This window comes from Megalopta genalis, chromosome 5, assembly GCF_051020955.1.
Source record: "Megalopta genalis isolate 19385.01 chromosome 5, iyMegGena1_principal, whole genome shotgun sequence".
NCBI classification, from domain to species: Eukaryota; Metazoa; Arthropoda; class Insecta; order Hymenoptera; family Halictidae; genus Megalopta; species Megalopta genalis.
In genome coordinates, this window is record NC_135017.1 from 17,553,876 (window position 1) to 17,573,862 (window position 19,987).

Sequence of the window (19,987 nt, forward strand, 5' to 3'; positions counted from 1 at the left end):
GATCGCCCACGCACCGGTGCTCGAACGAGTTGAAAATTGCGAATAAATTAGAAGCCGCGATCGTGGATTCGCTGCGCCGCGTTTCTGCAAACCTTTTAGGCGTTATTGCGTCCGGCCGCGACGGTTAATAAGGGGCGCGCCTTTGCTCGCCGGCGGCCCTTCCGCGACCCTTCCAATCTAACGCGGTTTTAATAGCAATCGGGCCGGGCCGGGCCTGCGCGCATCGCTCGCGAGGCGAGCCTTTTAACAGAATTGCCTCTTGTCACGCGAGACTCCGGCGTTCCCGGCTTTTCGTTTTCCATTCGACGAAAGCGCGATCCCGTGTTTCAGAGACGAACGATTCTCTCCCGAGTACAACTCGCGCACGTCCGTTTAACGGGTTCGATCTCGGAACGGTTTCCAAATTGGTCTGCGAATCCGCCACCCCGTCGGAATACGTAATTAAGAAGCTCCAGCTCCTCGGCGATGAATCTCGCTCGTAGCCAACAATTTCCGATCGCGGAAGCGGAAGACGGACGCGGAGATCGGCGCTCGAATGAATTATTTCGTTCGCGCCGTTTTGGTCGCGCGAGCTCTGCAACCAACGTGATTTTCTTGAACGTTCGCCCTCGTGTCCGAGCTCCGAGAACCGTCCGTATCTCCAAGTCGATTTAGGTTACGCAACACCGTCGCGCGCGGCCGACACGAATTTATCCGCGGATTTTTCCGACGGAAACCGGAGAAACCGACCGAGAGAGGCGAACGAGTTTCGCGTTCGTTTATTAGGAAAGAAAATGATTGGCAGTTAATACCGGCGACGCGCGTTAAAAAAGGCCAACCACCGGGGAGAAACCGTTTCGATCTCGCCGAGTCACGGCACGGCACGGCTTTGGCCCGGGGGCAACACCGGCGATAAAACTCGATGCACTCCGGCATCCGACGTCCGACCCCGCCCAGAGGCTCGCCCCGACGACGCGGCATTAAATTAACGAATCGATTCCGCGGGCAGATCAAAAGATCAGCCGCTGGGAGTGTCGACGAGGAATCATCGCCGTCGTGTCCGTCCGTCGTACCGTTACCGTTAGACAAAACAGGAAGTCGTTGCCACCGACGGTCGTCCGATATTCAGACAGACGGCTCGTTTCCTCTCCGCTCCGCGGATTTCGACAAAAACCGCACGCGATTCTTTATTAGCGAATGACCGATCGGCGTAATTGCTCTACGATCGTAAAAAGATCCGGCGCAAACCGTTCTTCAACCTATTCTCTTTGCTGCCTCTGCCACGCTAATTATGATCCTAACGATTCTTCGGCCTCTACTCGCTGCAGCAATCTCGGTTTATTGCTAATGTAAGTTTTTATATTGTACATATATTACATACCGTGTGGTAGCCTACAATATTTAAACGCTGGGGCAAAAGGTACGAGAGTCCATTAGCGATTGAAATAAAAGGTGTTGTTACGACGTGAAAGAAATCGCAGCGCAAATTGGATGATAAATTGCTAGCAGCATCGATTTCTTTGAGAATGCATTAGGGGGCGCATTTAGGAGGAGTTTCTTCCGATCAGCTGTTCGTAATATCGTCTCGATCCGAGTACGGTAATGTTTCTCTAACTGGCGCTCGGATTGTGCAGAAAAATGGACAATTTTGGAAGATTGTTCGAACCTTGTGGCTCGCTTTTTATGGTTATCGATCGTCGACAATTATAAACACAAGTCGCAACGCTCGAACAATCGTGTCTCCTCCTGCCAAATTGTCCAGTTTTGTGTACAATCTAAGCGTCAATTAGGAAGACATTACTGTACACCGTGATTCGTTAATTGTCCGTAATCACCGCGTTCGACGAAGTTTCCACGCGGATGATTAGGACCGTTGCTCTGTTTCGGCAGCTGCATTCGGTGTTCGACACCGAGAGACTGCGAACGGGAGCAGAAAAGACACGGTCGCCGGCAGCAGCGGCGAACGGCGCCGGCCCTTTCGCGAAAAAGTAAAAGCAGAGAGGGTTGTCTGGCTAAAGTGTGTCGAAGCCGGTCAACGACCCGCGCCACCTGCGACCCGCGCACACCTGTTCTCCGGCGACTCCGTTGCAACTGAATCTCGGCGAGGTCTCGGTCAGCTCCGGGCTCCGAATTCCCGACGAGTTTACAGTTTTCCGGGCAACGTTCTCCGGGGCCTCTCCATGGAAATCGATGCTAACCGAATCGCCGGTTGCCGGGTTCGAGAGCTCCTCGGCTCCGGTGTTTCTTCGACGGATCGGCCCCGGCCCCGGCGGTATTCTCGAGCCGCGGCTAATAATGCAGGAACGTCGCTCAAACTTTCAATTATGCATTGATATCGGAGCCTCCGGCGATTCGCGTCGCCGATATAGACTCGCGCTCGGTTCTTCTGCGGCGTTTGCCCGCGCGATTCGACGCTTGCGGGGCTCGCTTCGGCGAAGAATCGAATTGCAAGAAGAATGAATTTGCAATTTACCCGGCCGGAGAGTTGCAGCTGCATCGTGGAACAGTGCTGCGCTCGCCTAACAGGGAGCGCGCGTTGTCGAGGCTCGCGTTCGAGCGAATGGGCCCGATACCTCGGACGAGGTATAGGAGCGGACCTAGGGCCCGATGCAAATTTTCGTCGCGCAAGAACGCGGCCTCGGGGACCGGTTAGCGTTTCCGTGGCGCTCTTTCTCGCGTCGGTATTTTAGAACACGCGACGCGAGATACCCCATACGAGATGCCCGATTTACTCCGATAGATACCTCGTCCGTGCTAACAACCTCGTGGACTTTCCTAGTCCAAAGTCGACTGCCTTACCGACTTAGAAACACGCGGGACTGATTAGAGCGTCCTCTTCCCATGGACGACAGTCGGCTCGGGAACTATTCGCTGTAGTGGTGTTCGCTCGTTCGGTCCGTCCGTGTCTCTGTGTCCGTGGAAATGAATGGGACTTGCCCCGATCGGGACCTTCGACTCCCCGCGATACACCGTATTTTTGCAGACACCTGTTCTCCCCCGGCTCCACGTCCCTGCCATCTTTTTCTTCCTTCCTCGAGTCGTCCCTAAATTTCATACCCTCCTCCGCATCTTTCCTCGTTCGCCTCCTTGACCCTATTCACCCTGCCTCGCGCATTTCTTTCCACGTTCGTATCGCGTTATCCGCTTCGTTTCAGCCTCTCCTTCTCTTTCCTTTCTACGACACACGCTGTGCGATCCGGAGAAGCGGCTTTTTTAACGACGCTCAAACGTTGTTATTTTCTGTCCGTCGTTTCTGATCGCCTCCGTATCGCGATCGTATCTCCTCTTCCCGAATTGTCCAAAATTGTCTATCTTTGCTTTCAAGCTGAGGGACGATTGGAGAGGATTTACCGTACGTGGCGCGAGCCATCCGTGAGATTTCGAGGATTTCCTGCGAAAACCAAGGGCTCCGTAGATTGCACGGGCTTTCCAAAGATTACCGCCTGGTAAAGGGAAGGCGCCTTAGGGCGACGCGATGCAACGCGACGAAGCGAGCGCAGCAAGTGCAGGAAGCTCGGCGCGAAGCGGTTCGCGGCTAAGTAACCCGATCCGTCGGCGAGAAGCGTCGGCGAGAAGCGTCGGCGAGAGGAGAAGCATCGGCGAGAGGGAAAGTGGTGCGTGGAAGCGGGCAATGAATTTTCCGGAAAGCTTCGAAAGCGTCGCGGAATGCAGTCGGCACGCGGATCTCGGACCGCTTCGCCCACGCCTCGCCCCGGCGCGGCGTTCGTCGCCGCGGAGGGTGCGGAGACCGACCGGACCGAGTCCCCTAAAAAAAGGAGTATCGCGTGACGTCAATCCGAGGCTACGGGCATCGCCTCGTCGACATCGACGGCGACGGGGACGCATAATGCGCATCCGGCGAGAGCCGCGGCCGAGTTGCGGCTATTGTCTTCCGATCCGATCCGCTCCGAAACGCGCCGCGTGCGTCCGCTAATCGCTCTCCGCTCGTCGCTTTCTACTCGCAACACGACCGAATGGACCGTCGATGTCGATGGTACAGATACATACGTATGCGTATCGGCGTTTGCTCGAAAGTTTCCCCGAACGATACGACACGGGAATGCTAATCGCGGTAAACTGCGGTGAGAAATGATTTATGCCGCGATTGTCCGCGTATCTCGCGGCTTCTTCCGGCATCGACTAATCTCCGACACATGCTCCGCGGGAAAAAAAAACGATCCAAGAGAGAGAGAGAAAGAGAGAAACAAGAGCAAGCGGACACGCCACGCTCGGCCGAGAGACCGCTTTTCTCTTTCCGGAGTCCGATCGGGAGCCTTTCGCCGCTATCGGGACGGAGACTCGCCAAAGTCTGTACACTTGTCCGGGAAAAAAACCTGTCGCGACTTTCGTGTGTGATCGATCGTATGCGCGAGCTTTTTCGCTACAAGGTTATCAACCGTTCGAGTCTCAGGGGTTATTCGGAAAACACGGTCGAAAAGTGGCGAACAGCGTGATATAGTAATGTCTCCCTTACCGACGCTCGGGTTGCATCATCAGGTTACAGGGTTATGTCAAGGTTACGTCAAGGCTAAAGTTCGATCGCGACGCAAGATCTGAACAGCGCGATCGCGCTGCTTGGAACTCGAATGGTTAATTGGAACGGAAAGCTCGACGCGAGAAACGTCGCTCGACCGGCCGATCGAAGCGACGACCCCCGAAATTGGTTTACGAAGCCGCGGTGTGACCCCGGCCACCTTCTAAACGGTTCTAATTGAAAGACGAAGAATCGTAAGGCTGATTCGGCCGTTTACTCACCCTGTCCTGGATCCTGACGTTCTCCTGTCCCCTCTTCAGGCTGGGAGCCCGCAGGACCTTGCTCGTGACTGGTGGTTCCATCATGATGATAGACTGCTCTCTCTCGTCAGGATTTCATCCCTGATGGAGACTCGGCTCTCTCACTTCATCTTCTGAAACGAAACGAGCAACAACGCGGTCAAATCGAAGCCGGTGCGCCGTGGGTGAAAGTCGATTAGATCTCGGGTTTAATCGGATCGGTTGAAACGCGGATCGAGCTGGACGCGACCGGGAAGCGGAGATACAGTAAAAATGTCTCCCTAACCGACGCTCCGATTGTACACAAAAATGGACAATTTTGGAAGAGGAGACACGATTATTCGAGCCTTGCGTCTCGTTTTTCACAGTCATTGACATTCGGTAAGTATAAAAACGAGGTGTACAAGCCTCGACTAATCCAAAATTCTCCATTTCTGTGGACAATCCGAGCGTCGATTAGAGAGACAATACTATGTACAGCGCGGTGCCAAAGGTGACCGCGCCGAGACCTTGAATCGGCGAACGAAACCGAGTCGGCCGGACAAAGAGCGGAGAACCGGCCGGCCGGCCGGAGCACCGGGGACAACGACCGTGAAGCAATCTGGATTAAAAAGAAAAGGGAAACGGTGTCACCATCCTCGCGACTCGATTGCCAATAAATAGCAGGTCGTTGGGCGAAAGTAAGAGTAAAGGTGCGCGCGCGTGTGCGAGCGGTCGGCTCTCTCGCTCGCGATCGTGGGAGATCGAGACCTACGCGAATTCCAGCTCCTCGAAGCGGCTCGAAGACCGGCGCACAGCTGGTGGTTGCGAACGCGAGGAATGGATAACGGTATGCACGCGAGTTAACGGAAGATAATGCGCCAACAGGTACAGGTACACAGGCGCAGGTACAAGGAGCTAGCTCGCCGAGAGGATTCCTCGAATGTCGACCCCGCCTCTCTCGATTTCCCTTGCTAACGCCTCCGAGCATTGCAGCAGGGGGACCGATGGGGACCAACGGGAACCAACGGGGACCGAGGGGGGCCGAGGGGACCGGGACGGGAATATCGCGGCTCGAATCGAACCGGTGCAGCCTCCAGGGCTCGTGACATTCTTATCGAGCTTACGTCAACAGCCAACAGCCCTTGCGCCTTTGCATCGCCTTGCTATCCGGACTACCGATTTTCTAAGCCGAGGGGGCTCGGCTATCCGCGTTCCACGATCGAATTCACCGAATCGCCGCGACACCGATATTTCCTGGCACATTCGTCGCTTACGTTTTTTTGCTTGCGCGGTGGAATTCTTCATAATTCGCGCGGGAGAAATGGACAATTTGGGAAGAGAGGAGACACGATTGTTCGAGCCTCGCAGCTCGTTTTTATAATCGTTGACCAATCGGTAATTATATAAACGAGCAGCGAGGCTCGAACAATCGTATCTCCTCCTTCAAAATCGTTCATTTTCATGCGCGAATTACGAAGAATTCACCGTTACAAGCCTGAGGAAAAACGTAAGCGACGAGATGTGCCAGGAAACATCGGTGTGTTGCGGCGATTCGGTGAATTCGAAGCGCAATCTTAGCGCGAATTAGGGAGAATTTACTGCGATTCCTGTTGATTTCGCAGGAACGGTAGAAATCCGACGCAAACATCTACCTAACGAACAGCAGGGAAGTCGCCCACGCATCGAAAACCTCGATCAACTCGTACGTTTCCAACAGTATTCCCAAGCTCCCCCATCGGACATCTTATCCCATTTCAGCTCGAATACTTCCTGGGTTTCATAGAACACCGAGTACAGCCAATTCAATTGTTCGGCTAGAATTTCCAGTACCGTAAATAAATTGTGCCGGTCACCGAGCTTCTTTCCGAGCATCGTCCGAATCGAAACGCAACGTTTCAGCAACTATTACGGAGCCTACGAGATGATGCTACAAAATTTCTGTGTAATTTTCGTAGAACGTGCAACGTCTGTAAAATCGTTCGATACAATGTGTAAATCAATTCCAAAGTCTCCGATTTATTCGTAGACGAACGGACGCTGCGAGATTAAGCATCGACTCGTTGGAAAAAAGAAACGTGAAAGAAGAGCGAACGAAATTGCAATCGCGTTCGGAGATTGTCTTCGATTAACCGCCCCGGAGATGCGTTTTGAAAGCGAGGCGCCTGCACTTGCAACCATTCGTTCTTTTTCCTCGCATCCGTTTCCTCGGAGGAGTTTACTTTCGAGTTCGGTGAACAAGATGGATCGTTCCTCCGATTAATTAAAACGTTGGTACAGCGGGCGGGCCCCGAGGTTCGTAGGAAATCCGGTCGGTCTAACGAGCAGCTAGGAATTTGGAATTTCTAATGGATTTTCGGAAGGCTGTGTTCTCGCAAACTGGCCCGAGAGAGAGAGGGAGAGCTGGTCGGGCGCGACACAATGTCGACCGTGAACCACAAGAAAAGTTTCGCGCTTAGGCGACTGCGAGAAGGGACACGGATACGGCTTCCGCCGGCGGCAGAGAGCAGTTTAGCATGACACGAAATCGATAAAGCAAGATATTAACCTCCCGTTTCTTATAGCCCTGTCAGCAGCTAATGGTCGCCGGGGCCGCCGCGCCGCGCCGTCCAGGAATCGCCGAGATAGAATCGGGGAGAGATCGACCGGACGACAAACTTTGTCCCGCCGAATCTACCGGGTGACGTTCGACTTCTGGCCGAACGGACATACCACGAAAGCTTGTCCGATGCGAATTCCTAGCGAGCAAAGTCGAGACTTCCGGGAGATCCATCGGCAGTTTTTCAACGCCTTCGCATCGATCATCGAATCTCGACTGCAATATTGGACATAGCATAACCTTGAACTATAGTATCGAATTAATATTCATCTGAGATAATTATCCGAAGGAATTCTTTTCAGTCGAATATTCCAATCGAACAACGATTATTCGATGTTCGTCGTACAATATTCCGTCCATTTATTCGCAATGAAATCCGACTCGGAAGAATTGTTATCTAAAATAAATGTATTATATTCGACGACGATATTTTATTCGACGGCACCGAGTACGATATTAATTCGTCCGTCATTATCCGCGATCCGTCATCCGAACGAAACTTCGCCCGGCTCCGGTGCTAACGACTTTTTAATTGCATCGCTCGCGGAATCGTACAACTTTCGGCGATACAGTTCGATTCGAAACGGTTAATTGCGAGCCCGGATCTTTGCTCGGGCGAGGGTAGAAAAAAGTCGACGGATCCGTGAATCGGGTTCCGGTGCCCGGAATTCCGGGCCGCGGGAGCGTTGCGTTCGACGAAATAAGGAAACCCGGCTGCTTCCGTAGCCTAACAAATTTGCGATTTGCAAAGGTCCCGTCGAACCGCGCATCGGATTCCGATAATCGACGGTAGTATCGGCTTCCGTTAACCCATATTTCGCCTAACCGGCCACCGCTTCGACTCTAAATATTTCAACCCGGAGGGATCGCGTGTTCATTGAGAGAAGCGAAGCGACCGGACTCCCCCGATAATGAAATCAGCGTGGATCTTCTTTAGCTGTCCACGAAAATGGGACTCGATGTCCATCGATTATTCGCCGCGACGTACCATGAATTCTTCCAAATTGTGCGTCAGCTTGGAAACGAAAATGTTCTGCGAGAATATACAGCTAAAATCTGCCGAGAATTCTTCTGCTAATTCGCGCACGAAGATGCACAATTCGGGAAGAGAAGATACGATTATTCGAGGCATGCGTCTCGTTTTTCTAGTTACCGATCGTCGACAATATATAAAAACGAGACGCAAGCCTCGAATAATCGTATCTTCTCTTCGCAAATTGTGCATTTTTGTGCGCGATCTGAGCGCGAATTAGCAGAAGAATTCTCGGCAGATTTTAGCAGTATATTCTCCCGGTCCATTTTCGTTCGGAAACTCCCGGCGATGCATGGCGCCTCCTTTTCTCTAAAAACAGAAATTTCTGCCGAGTTCGCGCTCAGATTGCGCACAAAAGTGGACAATTATTCGAGCCTCGCGTCTCGTTTTTATAGTTACCGATCGTCGACAGCTATAAAAACGAGACGCGAGGCTCGAATAATTGTCCACTTTTGTGCGCAATCTGAGCGCGAACTCGGCAGAAATTTCTGTTTTTAGAGAAAAAGAGGCGCCATGCATCGCCGGGAGTTTCCGAAAGCCATAGAGAGCAGATAGCGAGAGAAAAGCGAGCGGAGTAGGAAGATGCCCGAGGCACGTGCGCCGGCATACCGAGCCAATTACCGGTCGCGTTTTAGCGGATGCATTTTAGCGTGCTTGTTGCCGGATTCGTTGTCGCCGGGATTTATGGGCTGCGGAGCTGCAGGGCGACGCGTTTGGCTCGCTGGGTCGTTAAACGCGTCTTTAACAGACCGTTGATGAGGTTTGTCCATTAATACGTATCGGATGTCGCGGCCCCCGATGGGAAGAAGGGCCTGGCCTGCTGCTGCTGCTGCTGCTGCGTCTGGACCTGTCCCGCGGCGCGCCGTCCTGGCAATCCGCCAAACATTCGAAAATCGAGGGGACGAGGCTGCGGTATTTCGACGGGATCGAGTATCGCCGATTCGATGAAAGTTATGCCCCCGTTGGTTCGCTCCTTCTATAGCCGCGAGGATCCTTTCTGGACGCAGGATCGGCTGGAGGATCTCGAGGGTCCTCTTCCTGTTGCCGCAGCAATCTCTCCAGAATTTCTCTCTACAGGGTGTCCCACAATTATTTTAACAGCCGAAAATGAGGGGTAGCTGAGGTCATTTGAAGTAACTTTTTCCTTTGCGAAAATGCAATCCGCGGCTTTGTTTACGAGTTATTAACGAAAAACACTGGCCAATGAGAGGTGACGGTGCGAGAGAGAGGGTCCGCGAGAGAGACCGCAGCACGAGGCTTTGACAGAAGGTCGGGACGGACTCGAGCCGCGTTCGAAGTATTGAACAAGTCACGAAGCGAGAACTTTCCGGATTTTTTTAACTACATAACAGTGATATTTTTAAGAAAAACGCTGTTCACCTTTACTTTAGAACGTCTGAAGAATATTTACTAATTTTTCGGACCCGAAATAATATGAAGTTTAACCGTGACAGCTGTTTTAATTCTCTGGTGTGCATGACACCTCGTGTGTACCATATGAAATTTTTATGCAAGGTGTACAGTGAAGATTAACGAATGATTTGCAAAGCTGATTTAATAATAAATAAGGGACGTAAAGGATTTGTTTATTAGAGAGATATGAAAAATATTATCAGTAAGAAACTCACCCATTTAGTTGAGGATGCATTTGCTGGCTGAAATTCATGATGTCGAAGGGCACTGACCTTGTACAACGTACAGCTGATCTTTCACTGCACTGTCACTAAACACTGATCACTTAATTAATCACTGATAATCCGAATCACTTGTGGATATTTAAGAAAGATCACTGAGACTCGTTCGCGGATAATCGTTTATTCGACGCGTTCGTTCGGAAGTCGACGTTTCACTGCCAAAAAATCGAGGCCTCGATCGTGGGCCCTTGTCGTTCGTCTTTCGGCCGTCCGAGGAAATAACAGCCGATACTATTTTCTTCGAAGCGCAGGGTACCGCCAAATGAAATAAACAAGATATGCCGAGACGTAAACTGTGTCCGACCCGCTGTCACCCTGCGCTCTTAGAACGTAATTAATGGCCGTGCGAAGAAAATGGTATCGAGTGTCATTTCCTCGGACGGCCGAACGAAGAACAACAAGGACCCACAGTCAAGGCCTGAATTTTTCGGCAGTGGAACGTCGACTTCCGAACGAACGCGTCGAATAAACGATTATCCGCGAACGAGTCTCAGTGATCTTTCTTAAATATCCACAAGTGATTCGGATTATCAGTGATTAAATAACTGATCAGTGTTTGGTGACAGTGCAGTGTAAGTGAACTTCGCAAATAACCATACCAGAGGTTCCACCGACAGTATCCCTCGAATGTTGCGGTCATCGACCTGGGATCAGCTGTTCGTTGTACGAGGTCAGTACGTACGAGTCAGCAAATGCATCCTCAACTAAATGGGTGAGTTTCTTATCGATAATATTTTTCATATTTCTCTAAAAAACAAATCCTTTACGTACCTTAACGCGATTATTTATTATTAAATCAGCTTTGCGAATCATTCGTTGAATTCTGTTCGTACACGGAATTATTTAAATTAAAATATCATTTACGAACTTTGTTAATCTTCACTGTACACCTTGCATAAAAATTTCATATGGTATACATAAGGTGTCATGCACACCAGAAAATTAAAACGACTGTCACGGTTAAACTACGTATTATTTCGAGTCCGAAAAATTAGTGAATATTCTTCAGACGTTCTAAAGTAAAGGTGAACGGCGTTTTTCTTAAAAATATCACTGTTATGTAGTTAAAAAAATCCGGAAAGTTCTCGCTTCGTGACTTGTTCAATACTTCGAACGCGGCTCGAGTCCGTCCCGACCTTCTGTCAAAGCCTCGTGCTGCGGTCTCTCTCGCGGACCCTCTCTCTCGCACCGTCACCTCTCATTGGCCAGTGTTTTTCGTTAATAACTCGTAAACAAAGCCGCGGATTGCATTTTCGCAAAGGAAAAAGTTACTTCAAATGACCTCAGCTACCCCTCATTTTCGGCTGTTAAAATAATTGTGGGACACCCTGTATTTCCCCGCGCAACCAGCCCCGAGGCCGGAGGAATCTGCCTCGTATTTTCGGAAACAGCGGTCCGAACGGTTCCGCCGTAGCTGCCGTAGCGAAAGGATTAATCTCCGAATTCGTTCGCGAAGAGGCTGATAAGCTAAGGCAGCTGATAAAAGCCAAAGAAGACGAGAACAGCTCGCGAACGCGAACGCGTATGCCCGTGGCGCGCGCCAGAGCAAAGAGAGCAAAAGGAAAGGTCAAAGAGAGAGAGAGAAGAAAGGTCGCGAAATTTTTCCGCGAGTCGCTCGCGCTCGTTTTCGCCACGGAAAAACGGCTCGGTCGCGGCCGTCCCAAAATAAAGCGTGCCGAGAGAGCTTCTTTCGAGCCGCAGCGAACAAGCTAAAAGAGATTTCGCGCATCGAAGAAAAGAGAATCCCGGATTCGGACAATTAATTAGCGCGGGCGTGTCCGCGGTGTCGGCTCGGCCCGGGGAGGGTGGTGCTCGTTATCGACGCGTGCCCATTATCTAATTAATTATACGACGAACGGATTAACGGCGAACAAATTAATTCCGGCGACGGTCGACGTAATTTATTTCGCATTGTCCCGTAATTGGCCGGGCTGAATGAAAGAGAAAGCTTTCCGTGAATCGCGCGGGCCGACGATTGAAAAAGGGAATGCAAATTCTGGCCTCTCTTCGGTGCCCGTCGTCGCCTTGCACGCGTCACACCCGGCCGGTCAGGCCGCGCGCGTCCCCGTCGAACATTGTCGGCGACGTTAATTAATCGATGCGCCGCGATGCGGTGACCCGTCGATTAATCACGCGCCGGAATAAGAGCAACGGGCGTTAACGGCGGGCCGTTAAAACGTCTCGCCTCGCCTCGTCGCGTCGAAAGGGGATGACGTCGCGCGTGGAAAGTGGACGCGTGGGCGGGCAACGATTCCGCTCGTCTCGTAAATTTCCGCCGCGGTGACACGCTTCGCTCGCGAAATTACGAGTTCAAGGATGGACGCGAAGGCCGCGGTCGACTCTCGCGGAATCCGGGCTATTCGCCGCGTCGATTACAGCGCCGGCAGAGAAACCGAGCGCTCCGGAAACCCGGATCGTTGCGTTAATCGTTCCACCGTCGAACGTTTACGGTGATTTTATCGATTCGTAAGATAAACGGTGTTGCGCACGCTGCCCGTTAAATCGAACCGTTCGCGCGTGAAACGCGTTTAGATCATTGGATCATTAATGGGTAACAGGAACAAATCGGATGCGTCGATGCTCGAGGCTCTAGAACTCGAGGCGGATTCCTCGGATCGTTCGAAGCAGCTTCTTCCTTTATAAAAATTTTCTGCGAGGCACCGTTAACGAGTTATTAACGAAAAACGGTGACCAATGAGAATCGAGTACGTTGGCTGACGCGTGGCGGCCCAGCCAGCCAGCGCACGAAGACCGGTTCCGCTCATTGGCTCGGTCGTCACGCCCCAGCTGAGCTAGCCTCTCATTGGCCACTGTTTTTCGTTGATAACTCGTTAACGATGCCTCGGAGAACATTTCTGTAAAGGAAGAAGTTGCTTCAAACGACCTGAGAAACCCGCCACTTTCGGATTGCGAGACATTTTTGGGACGTCCTGCATAGATTGTAGGATCTTAACGGTCCTGAGCTACGAGAGGACCTCAATTTTTCTATCGGCTCGTTCACAGTCGTCGCTAACAAATCGATCGAACAAAGACCTTCCTCGCGCGATAAAGGCATTTTTACAGCAGAAAGTATCGACGCGCGTTTGCATCGAGAATCCCAATGTCGGAGGTTCGGACGATAGCCGAAAGAATGGCCACGGAATACGGAATCGAGCTGCGGGACAAATATGGCGAACGCCGCGGCGTTTTATCCACGGTGCAACGAGCAGAAGGTAGACGACACACGTTTTATCGTCGGCGCGATAAGGTGACGCCAGACCGCCGTTACGATCGAGAGAATATCCGTGGATCGTTATGTAAAACATCCGTCGGTAGTTTCGAGACGCGGGACCATCTCGCGAAGAAGAAGAAGAAGGAGAAGAAGGAGAAGAAGCGGCAGGATCCGGGAATGCCGGGGGATCCGAGCGGATTTTTCAATTTCCTTCCTTTCCGAGGCAAGCCGACGCGTTCGGGGGGAAACGGTGGTACCCCGGCAGAGAGAAATCGCTTCTTCGCAACTTCGACTCGATACGCGATCAAGGCACGTGATCCAATCTCGTCGCCCGAGCAGAGAGCAGTCCGAGGAGTCCTCCGGATTCGAGGCGCTCGGGGTTCGATCGATTTCCGATCGGTCCTCCCTCGCTTTTTCCTCCTTTTATTCGGTGTTTCGCGAAGCCTTTTCGGGACAGCGGCAAAGACGCCGTGATTGAACATCGGCAAACACTGACCCGTTTCTTTCGTGCTAAACGATCTTCCCCCCCGGACGAGTGCCCGTTCGATTGTGTACCGCGAAGTGGGTTACCAACGAAAAAACACGTCAAAGAGACCGCGTTCTCAGATTTTACGCGTTCGTGGCGAGAAGGCGGCGACTTCGGTTTTAACCGTTCGAGTCCCAAGCAGCGCGATCGCGCTGCTCAGATTTTGTGTCGCGTCGAACTTTAGCGTGTACGTCGCATAGCTGTTTTTCTTTTCGTTTTGTTTGTCAATCGTAACGAGCGCTATCGCGCCGCTTGGTTCTCTTCGCAATCAATTAAGACAAGCTGTTCACGCTGTTCGCCACTTTTAGACCGTGCTTTCTTGGACTTTCTGGGACTCGAACGGTTAAATTATCTGAACGGTTGAAATCGTCTTCAGTGGAAAAAGGTTGATTCAACTTCTCGAATTAGAGCGTACATTATAGGAAAAACATCGACGAGTTTAAACAAATCCAGCCTTGTCGTTCGTACGAAGCAGCACGCGTCTGCCATTTTCTCGCGTTAAGTCATAAAGGAGACAATAGTTGGAGAACGTTCGCACGCTACTTTCAGCTTAAAAGGTTGATTCAACTTCTCGAATCAGAGCGTACATTATAGGAAAAACGTCGACGAGTTTACATAAATTCAATCGTGTCGTTCGTACGAAGCAGCACGCGTCTGCCATTTTTTCGCGTTAAGTCATAAAGGAGACAATAGCTGGAGAACGTTCGCACGCTACTTTCAGCTTACTAGAAATTGAGCTACCGAATGAAACACGCTTCCGAGTACCTCTCGATACGACAGCTCGTTTAATCGACGAACAACGACGACGACAATGGTGTCATCGGATAATGGTCCCCGGAGGTTTCGTCGGGACCAAGGCGAGAGGAGACGGCTAGGTGTCCAAGGCTGGTCTCGCGAACGACGACGATCGGTCGCCAACCATAAATTACACCGTAATGTCTAGTTGGCCTGGCGATCGGAGAACGGATTGCCTCGAATTACGTGAATCGCGTGAGCGATCGCACGCACATAGGTGAAACGATCTCCCCGGCAATTCGTCGCAGCTTTTCCCGGGGACGCTCTGGGTCATTACGATTCTCACGCTCCCTTTACGACATTTAACTGTAGGCCACGGCGCTGACAGACCACGACAGACGCCGTTTCGCTGTTCGCCGTTCACCGTTCACCGTTTTCCAGCTTGTACGCGAATCTACGCGCGGCGCGGCGCGGCGGCTAGCCGCCGGAGCGACGCGATTGTAAATTGCGTGCTCGACGAGATTTACGCTCGTCGAAATCCTCTCTGTGTACTTTGTCCGCCGTTGACTAATGCGATCGCGGCTCGCGGATCTCGTAAATTGGAATCGAAACGCAAACTGGGACACGGGGAATCGTTTCTAAGATCGATCGCCTCGATCCGAGCTTCGGAAGGTGTGCATCGCATTGGTCGTACGTTATATATTTATACAGCTTATTTTAGTTAATTGGTTAGGCTAGAATCTCTAGGACGCGAGGAACTAGATTCAAATCGGAACGATCGAAGAGCGCTCTATCGTTCGTTGCTTGTTAAAGTTCGTCCCGGTTCTCGGTTAATAATCCTTTACCCGCGATCCCCGAATCATTAGCACGTCGGCGATGGGACAGCAGAATCGAGGCTCGAACGCGTCTCGCTCCGAGAAGAACGAGTCCTCCGAAAATTGCGAGCTCGTCGCCGGCTTACCAAGCGGACTCAACAGGTTCGCCGGGGCAGACAAACATCGATCTACCGTAGAATCGCGGAGACCCCGAATTGCGAATTCAGGGTTCGAAGCCGGAGCTCCGTCGTCTGGAAACTCGCCGGCCACGCACGTTTTCCCCGAATCGTCGGGCGCCGCGTCGAAAGCGATCGCGTTTAAGAGAGTTCCAGCGAATTCTGACCATAGACGGAGCTGACCATTGGGTTACCGAAACGGCTGTTGAACCGATAACGGCGATAGCGAGGATGATTCGAGTCGCGTGCGAGGAATCGGGTTAGCCGGCGGCGTCCGGTCTCGGGGAACGAAGGAGGTGAAAGCGAGTGATCTCTCCGTTCAAGTGCAGGATTCCCAGGAAGAGCTGTTCGAAGACCTATTTCGTTTCGTTTTCGCGGCGACTTCTATTCGAAGGATCGTCGCTGGAAACAAACTTTTCGCCGAGCGATTTTGTTGGCGCTTTTCTCGAGCGCCGGTTCCTCGGGAATCTCGCCGATGCGCCGAACGCGGCCGCGATCTGCAAACTCGCCGAACTCCGCGCTCGTGCAAGGAACAATCTGCGGCGGCAATTTCGTGGATTTCCAACGAGGTCGGATCGTTCTCGCACCACCGGTGCTCGTCCACGTGGACGAGCCGAGAGAAGACGAGCGCTCGAGAAAACTGGCGCACCGTTGTCCGAGGCGCGCGGAAGAAAGTGGCTCGGGGCAATTTCGAGGGAAGACGGCGATGGGCGCGATGAATGGGCTTAGCAGCGCGGAAAAACCTATCTCTCGTGCAGGCGGCCACCACCGCGCTTCTTCCCGCGAGCTTATACCGTGGCGCGCTTCTCGCGCGCTTCCCGCACACGCGTCCCGCTCGCACACGTTACGCGGCGTTTAACGAGCGCGAGATCGATGCACTCCGTTTAGCCGGCATTCGAGGCTCGAATATCTTTGCATCGCGATGCGCCTCGAGATCGGTCCGAGCCGCGACTAAATCTGGTCGCCCGTGTTATACCAGAAGCCGGGAGAAATCCGAGAAAGAGAGGGAGGACAGTGACCGATGGCATTGTCGCGTTCCCGTCCGTCACGATGGCGCCTCGAAATCATGCGAACGGCGAGAGACCGCTGCTCTCGCAAGCCCGCCAATGTTTTGCCCATTAATCCTCCGACACGCGTTCCGACAGCCTCCAAAACGTTCGTCCAGGCAACATTGTCCTCCCCCGGCTTAATCCGCGGCGCTCGCGGCCCGGGAACTCTCGTCTCGCGGTGGTCGGATTAGCTCTGCAGCGCGAATGGAGATCTGCCAAAACTCGTGCTAATGCGGGACCGATCCGCGAACTAGGCCGTCGGCCATTATCTTTGGTAATTAAGTCGCCGAGACTACCGTGCACCGTGGCGGGTCGATCCCGAGCGAGCGAGCGAGCGAACGAACGGTCTAACAAACCGATGCGATGATATCGCATCGCTCCACGTTTCGTCCGCGGCGTCCCAACTCATTTCTTGGCATTTCGAACAGCTTGGACAATGTTGCGCAACGATATATCCAGAACCGCGCCGCGGTGCGACGAATGACCGTTCTGGGTCACTGGAAATCCGTGATCGATTGAATTATTATTTCTCGATCTTGGACCTCGGGGCTTTGTATTTGCTGTTTTCGAACGGGAGGCGAGAGAAGTAGAGGGAAGAAGGTCGCTCGGAGATGCCGTTTCTCCGCGTCTCCCATGGTGGCCCCGGCCTCGGGAGACTTTGGAGAACCACGGGGACCCTTGAACGCGGATCCGATGGAAACGCGATCACTCTCTTTGACGTCGACGACGACGACTAGGAGTTCCGGTCCTGGTGAAGCAATCGCGCCCATTTCTCCGCGTCTCCCACGGTGGCCTCGGGAGACTTTGGAGAACCACAGGGACCTTTGGGCGCGGGCCTCCGAGGCGATCGCGAGAACATTTCTCGCCGTTTCGACTGGGTCAGCGGGGCCACGCACTCGTTCGCTATTTTAACGTCGCCCGGTAACAGCCGGACATTTTCGCAGCGGTTCGACTCGGAGCAGCTGCCGCATGATCGGTCATTCGACACGCCGCCGTCCGTTCCGCGAACGGCTTTGCTTCGCGTTGGTAACTCGTGGTAGTCGCGTAACATCCACGTCATCCGAAGAAACCGTCCGATCCGCGCGATTCGCGACAGCTCGATCGAGCGAGGCGAAAAACGGCGGATCGAAAGAGTCCGTTGCGCAATCTGGAGATTCCCGGCAGATAGAATGATTTTAGCGGTGGCGACGAATTTTTTCAGCGCGGAGGACGCGGCTCGATTCGCGTCGGACGAGAAGCTGCGAGCGCCAGCGTCCACTGACTTTATTCGTTTCTTTATCTATTTATATGTAAGAGTGAAGTCCCATTTTTATGATAAAGAAAAAACGAGAAGGAAGAAAAAACGAAGGAAGAAAAGGCCAACGTTAACATCAATACAGAATCAGCGGCGTCGGGGCGAGCCGTTCCCGAAAGGGTGAGAAGAGACTTGGCTATCTCCCGAATCTCGGGAATCATAATGAGCGCGGGCCGCGCTTTATCTTCGCGTTTGGCAGCGGCTCAAAAAATGCTTTCTTGCCGATGGGAGGCCGACCCCCCGACGAGCTTCCGTTACTTTTCGAGGGTCGGGAAGATAACCTTCGTTCTGGCCGCGGTACAGGACCCCCGATCAACCGGAGAGAATGTTGCCGCTTCGCGATATCGCGAAGTCAATAGTCGGGAGAGCTGGTCCTGCGCCATTTCGCTCTGCAAATGTCTCGACGAGACGCGACGGCTCGACGTCGTCGAAGACGAAGTCCTGGAATACCGGTAAGCGATTCCTCTCGACGGTTCCAGCCGACGAAACGGCCGGATGTTCCACGCTCTGGTTGTAAAAAGCTCGCGAGGCGACGTGTCTCTTGGTTCGACGACGAAACGGAGGCAGGACGCGCTGCCGACGTAGGGATCCAAGGGGATCGTCTTCCTGTTTGTCCGTCGTCGGCGAACAATCGATCGGCACGAGGCGCGAGGAGGCGAGTTAACGAGAAACCATCGACCTTCGACTCGAATGTCATCGATGCCTATCGTCACTCGATGCTCGCAACGAGCGCGTCCCTCATCGTAAATGGTGCATCACCGAACCGTCTATTCTTTTGGTTCGAGAGACAGGTCGTCGTACCAGATACGAACCAGCCGAGTATTTACTCGATTCACTAGGCCAAGTAATAGCGGTCTATTAATTTGCGATGCGATGCTACGCGATGGAAGCGCACGCATACGACGAGCCAGATGTCTAGGACTGCTGCATCGATTTCCGGCACCAGGATCCGAGAGCCCCGCATCCGTTTCGCGACCGATCCCTCTTCGGGATCGAGCCTCGATCGCCGTGATCCATACCGATCGCGCCGCGCAATCTCTCGGCATCATTATGCGACACGGCGGAGTAGGTCGTTCCAGGGAGGAGTCGTCGAGGACAGGATATCCTCCATCGACCCATAAACTGCTCCGTCAGGCAACGATACTCGCGTTGATCGACTCCGAAACACCGGGCACAGCACTGTTCGTTCAATTGAATTTCATCGATCTTGCGGCAATTACGTAATACCGGAATGCAACAATGCCGTGCGAGATGTTCTTCGCGCGCGTAACGCCGAGCAAGAGCTTTGTTGTGCATTAAATAGATCGTAGAGGACAAGCGAAGCTTATTTCTGTGCTTAAATATCAATTTATCCCGCGTAAATGATCGTAATTGTTACAAAACAGGGTACGCGTAATGCGATAAACCTCATTTTTATAATTATCGACAATCGGCGACTATAAGATCGAGCCGCGAGGCTCGAACAATCGCGTCTCTTCCTTTCCAAATCGTCCATTTTCGTTCGCAAGCCGAAGGAAAATTCGGGCGAATTTATTGCAAACGAAATAAATAAGTAAAGCGAGGATATATTATCCTCTGAACTTTTCTCGCGATCAAACGACACGCTTCGAACTTGTGCAATAAGATTCGCGGTCCCGATGTCGCCCATACGTCGACGTTCGTCCTCGAAGGATTAAAAAAAAAGTCGATAAAACCGCTGGAAATTTATCTCGTCGGTGTGCACGAGCGGTTTTGCGGGTCACGATACGAAACATTTCGGTTCCGGAGGGATTTCGTAGGATTCCGAGCCAAACCGGACGCGGCTCCGATTCTCGAAGCGGAGAGGAGAACGCTTCCGGAGCGTCGCGATTCGGCTCCGCGGGTTCCGTTCGACCGATGCGACGCGGCGTCGGCCCGGATTAATCGCCGCGAGCGGAGGCAGAAAATTGAATCGCGTCCGCGGAGCGGAGTTAACGAGGCCGTTTAGAAGCCTCGCGAGTTCCGAAGTTTCGTTGCGTCGCGTTGCGTAACGAGCCGGTAAATCGACGGCACCGCGTCCAAGAAACCGCCGCGTCGCGTCGCGTCGCGCCGCGCTTATGAGCAGAGATAGACACGGACAGGCGTACACGACCGCCGATTGTCACT

General features: G+C 52.7%; 1 protein-coding gene across 5 annotated transcripts in view; it reads right to left on the reverse strand.

Annotated features, from left to right (window-relative positions):
* Wdr62 (WD repeat domain 62) overlaps positions 1-19,987 on the reverse strand; it is a 95,650-nt gene that overhangs the window by 47,749 nt on the left and 27,914 nt on the right. For all 5 annotated transcript variants that reach the window (XM_033483019.2, XM_033483018.2, XM_033483017.2 and 2 more), the window contains exon 2: positions 4,735-4,886. In XM_033483019.2, the coding sequence (XP_033338910.2) occupies positions 4,735-4,818 (84 nt within the window). In that variant the 5' untranslated portion in view covers positions 4,819-4,886. The remainder of the gene's footprint in view (positions 1-4,734; positions 4,887-19,987) is intronic.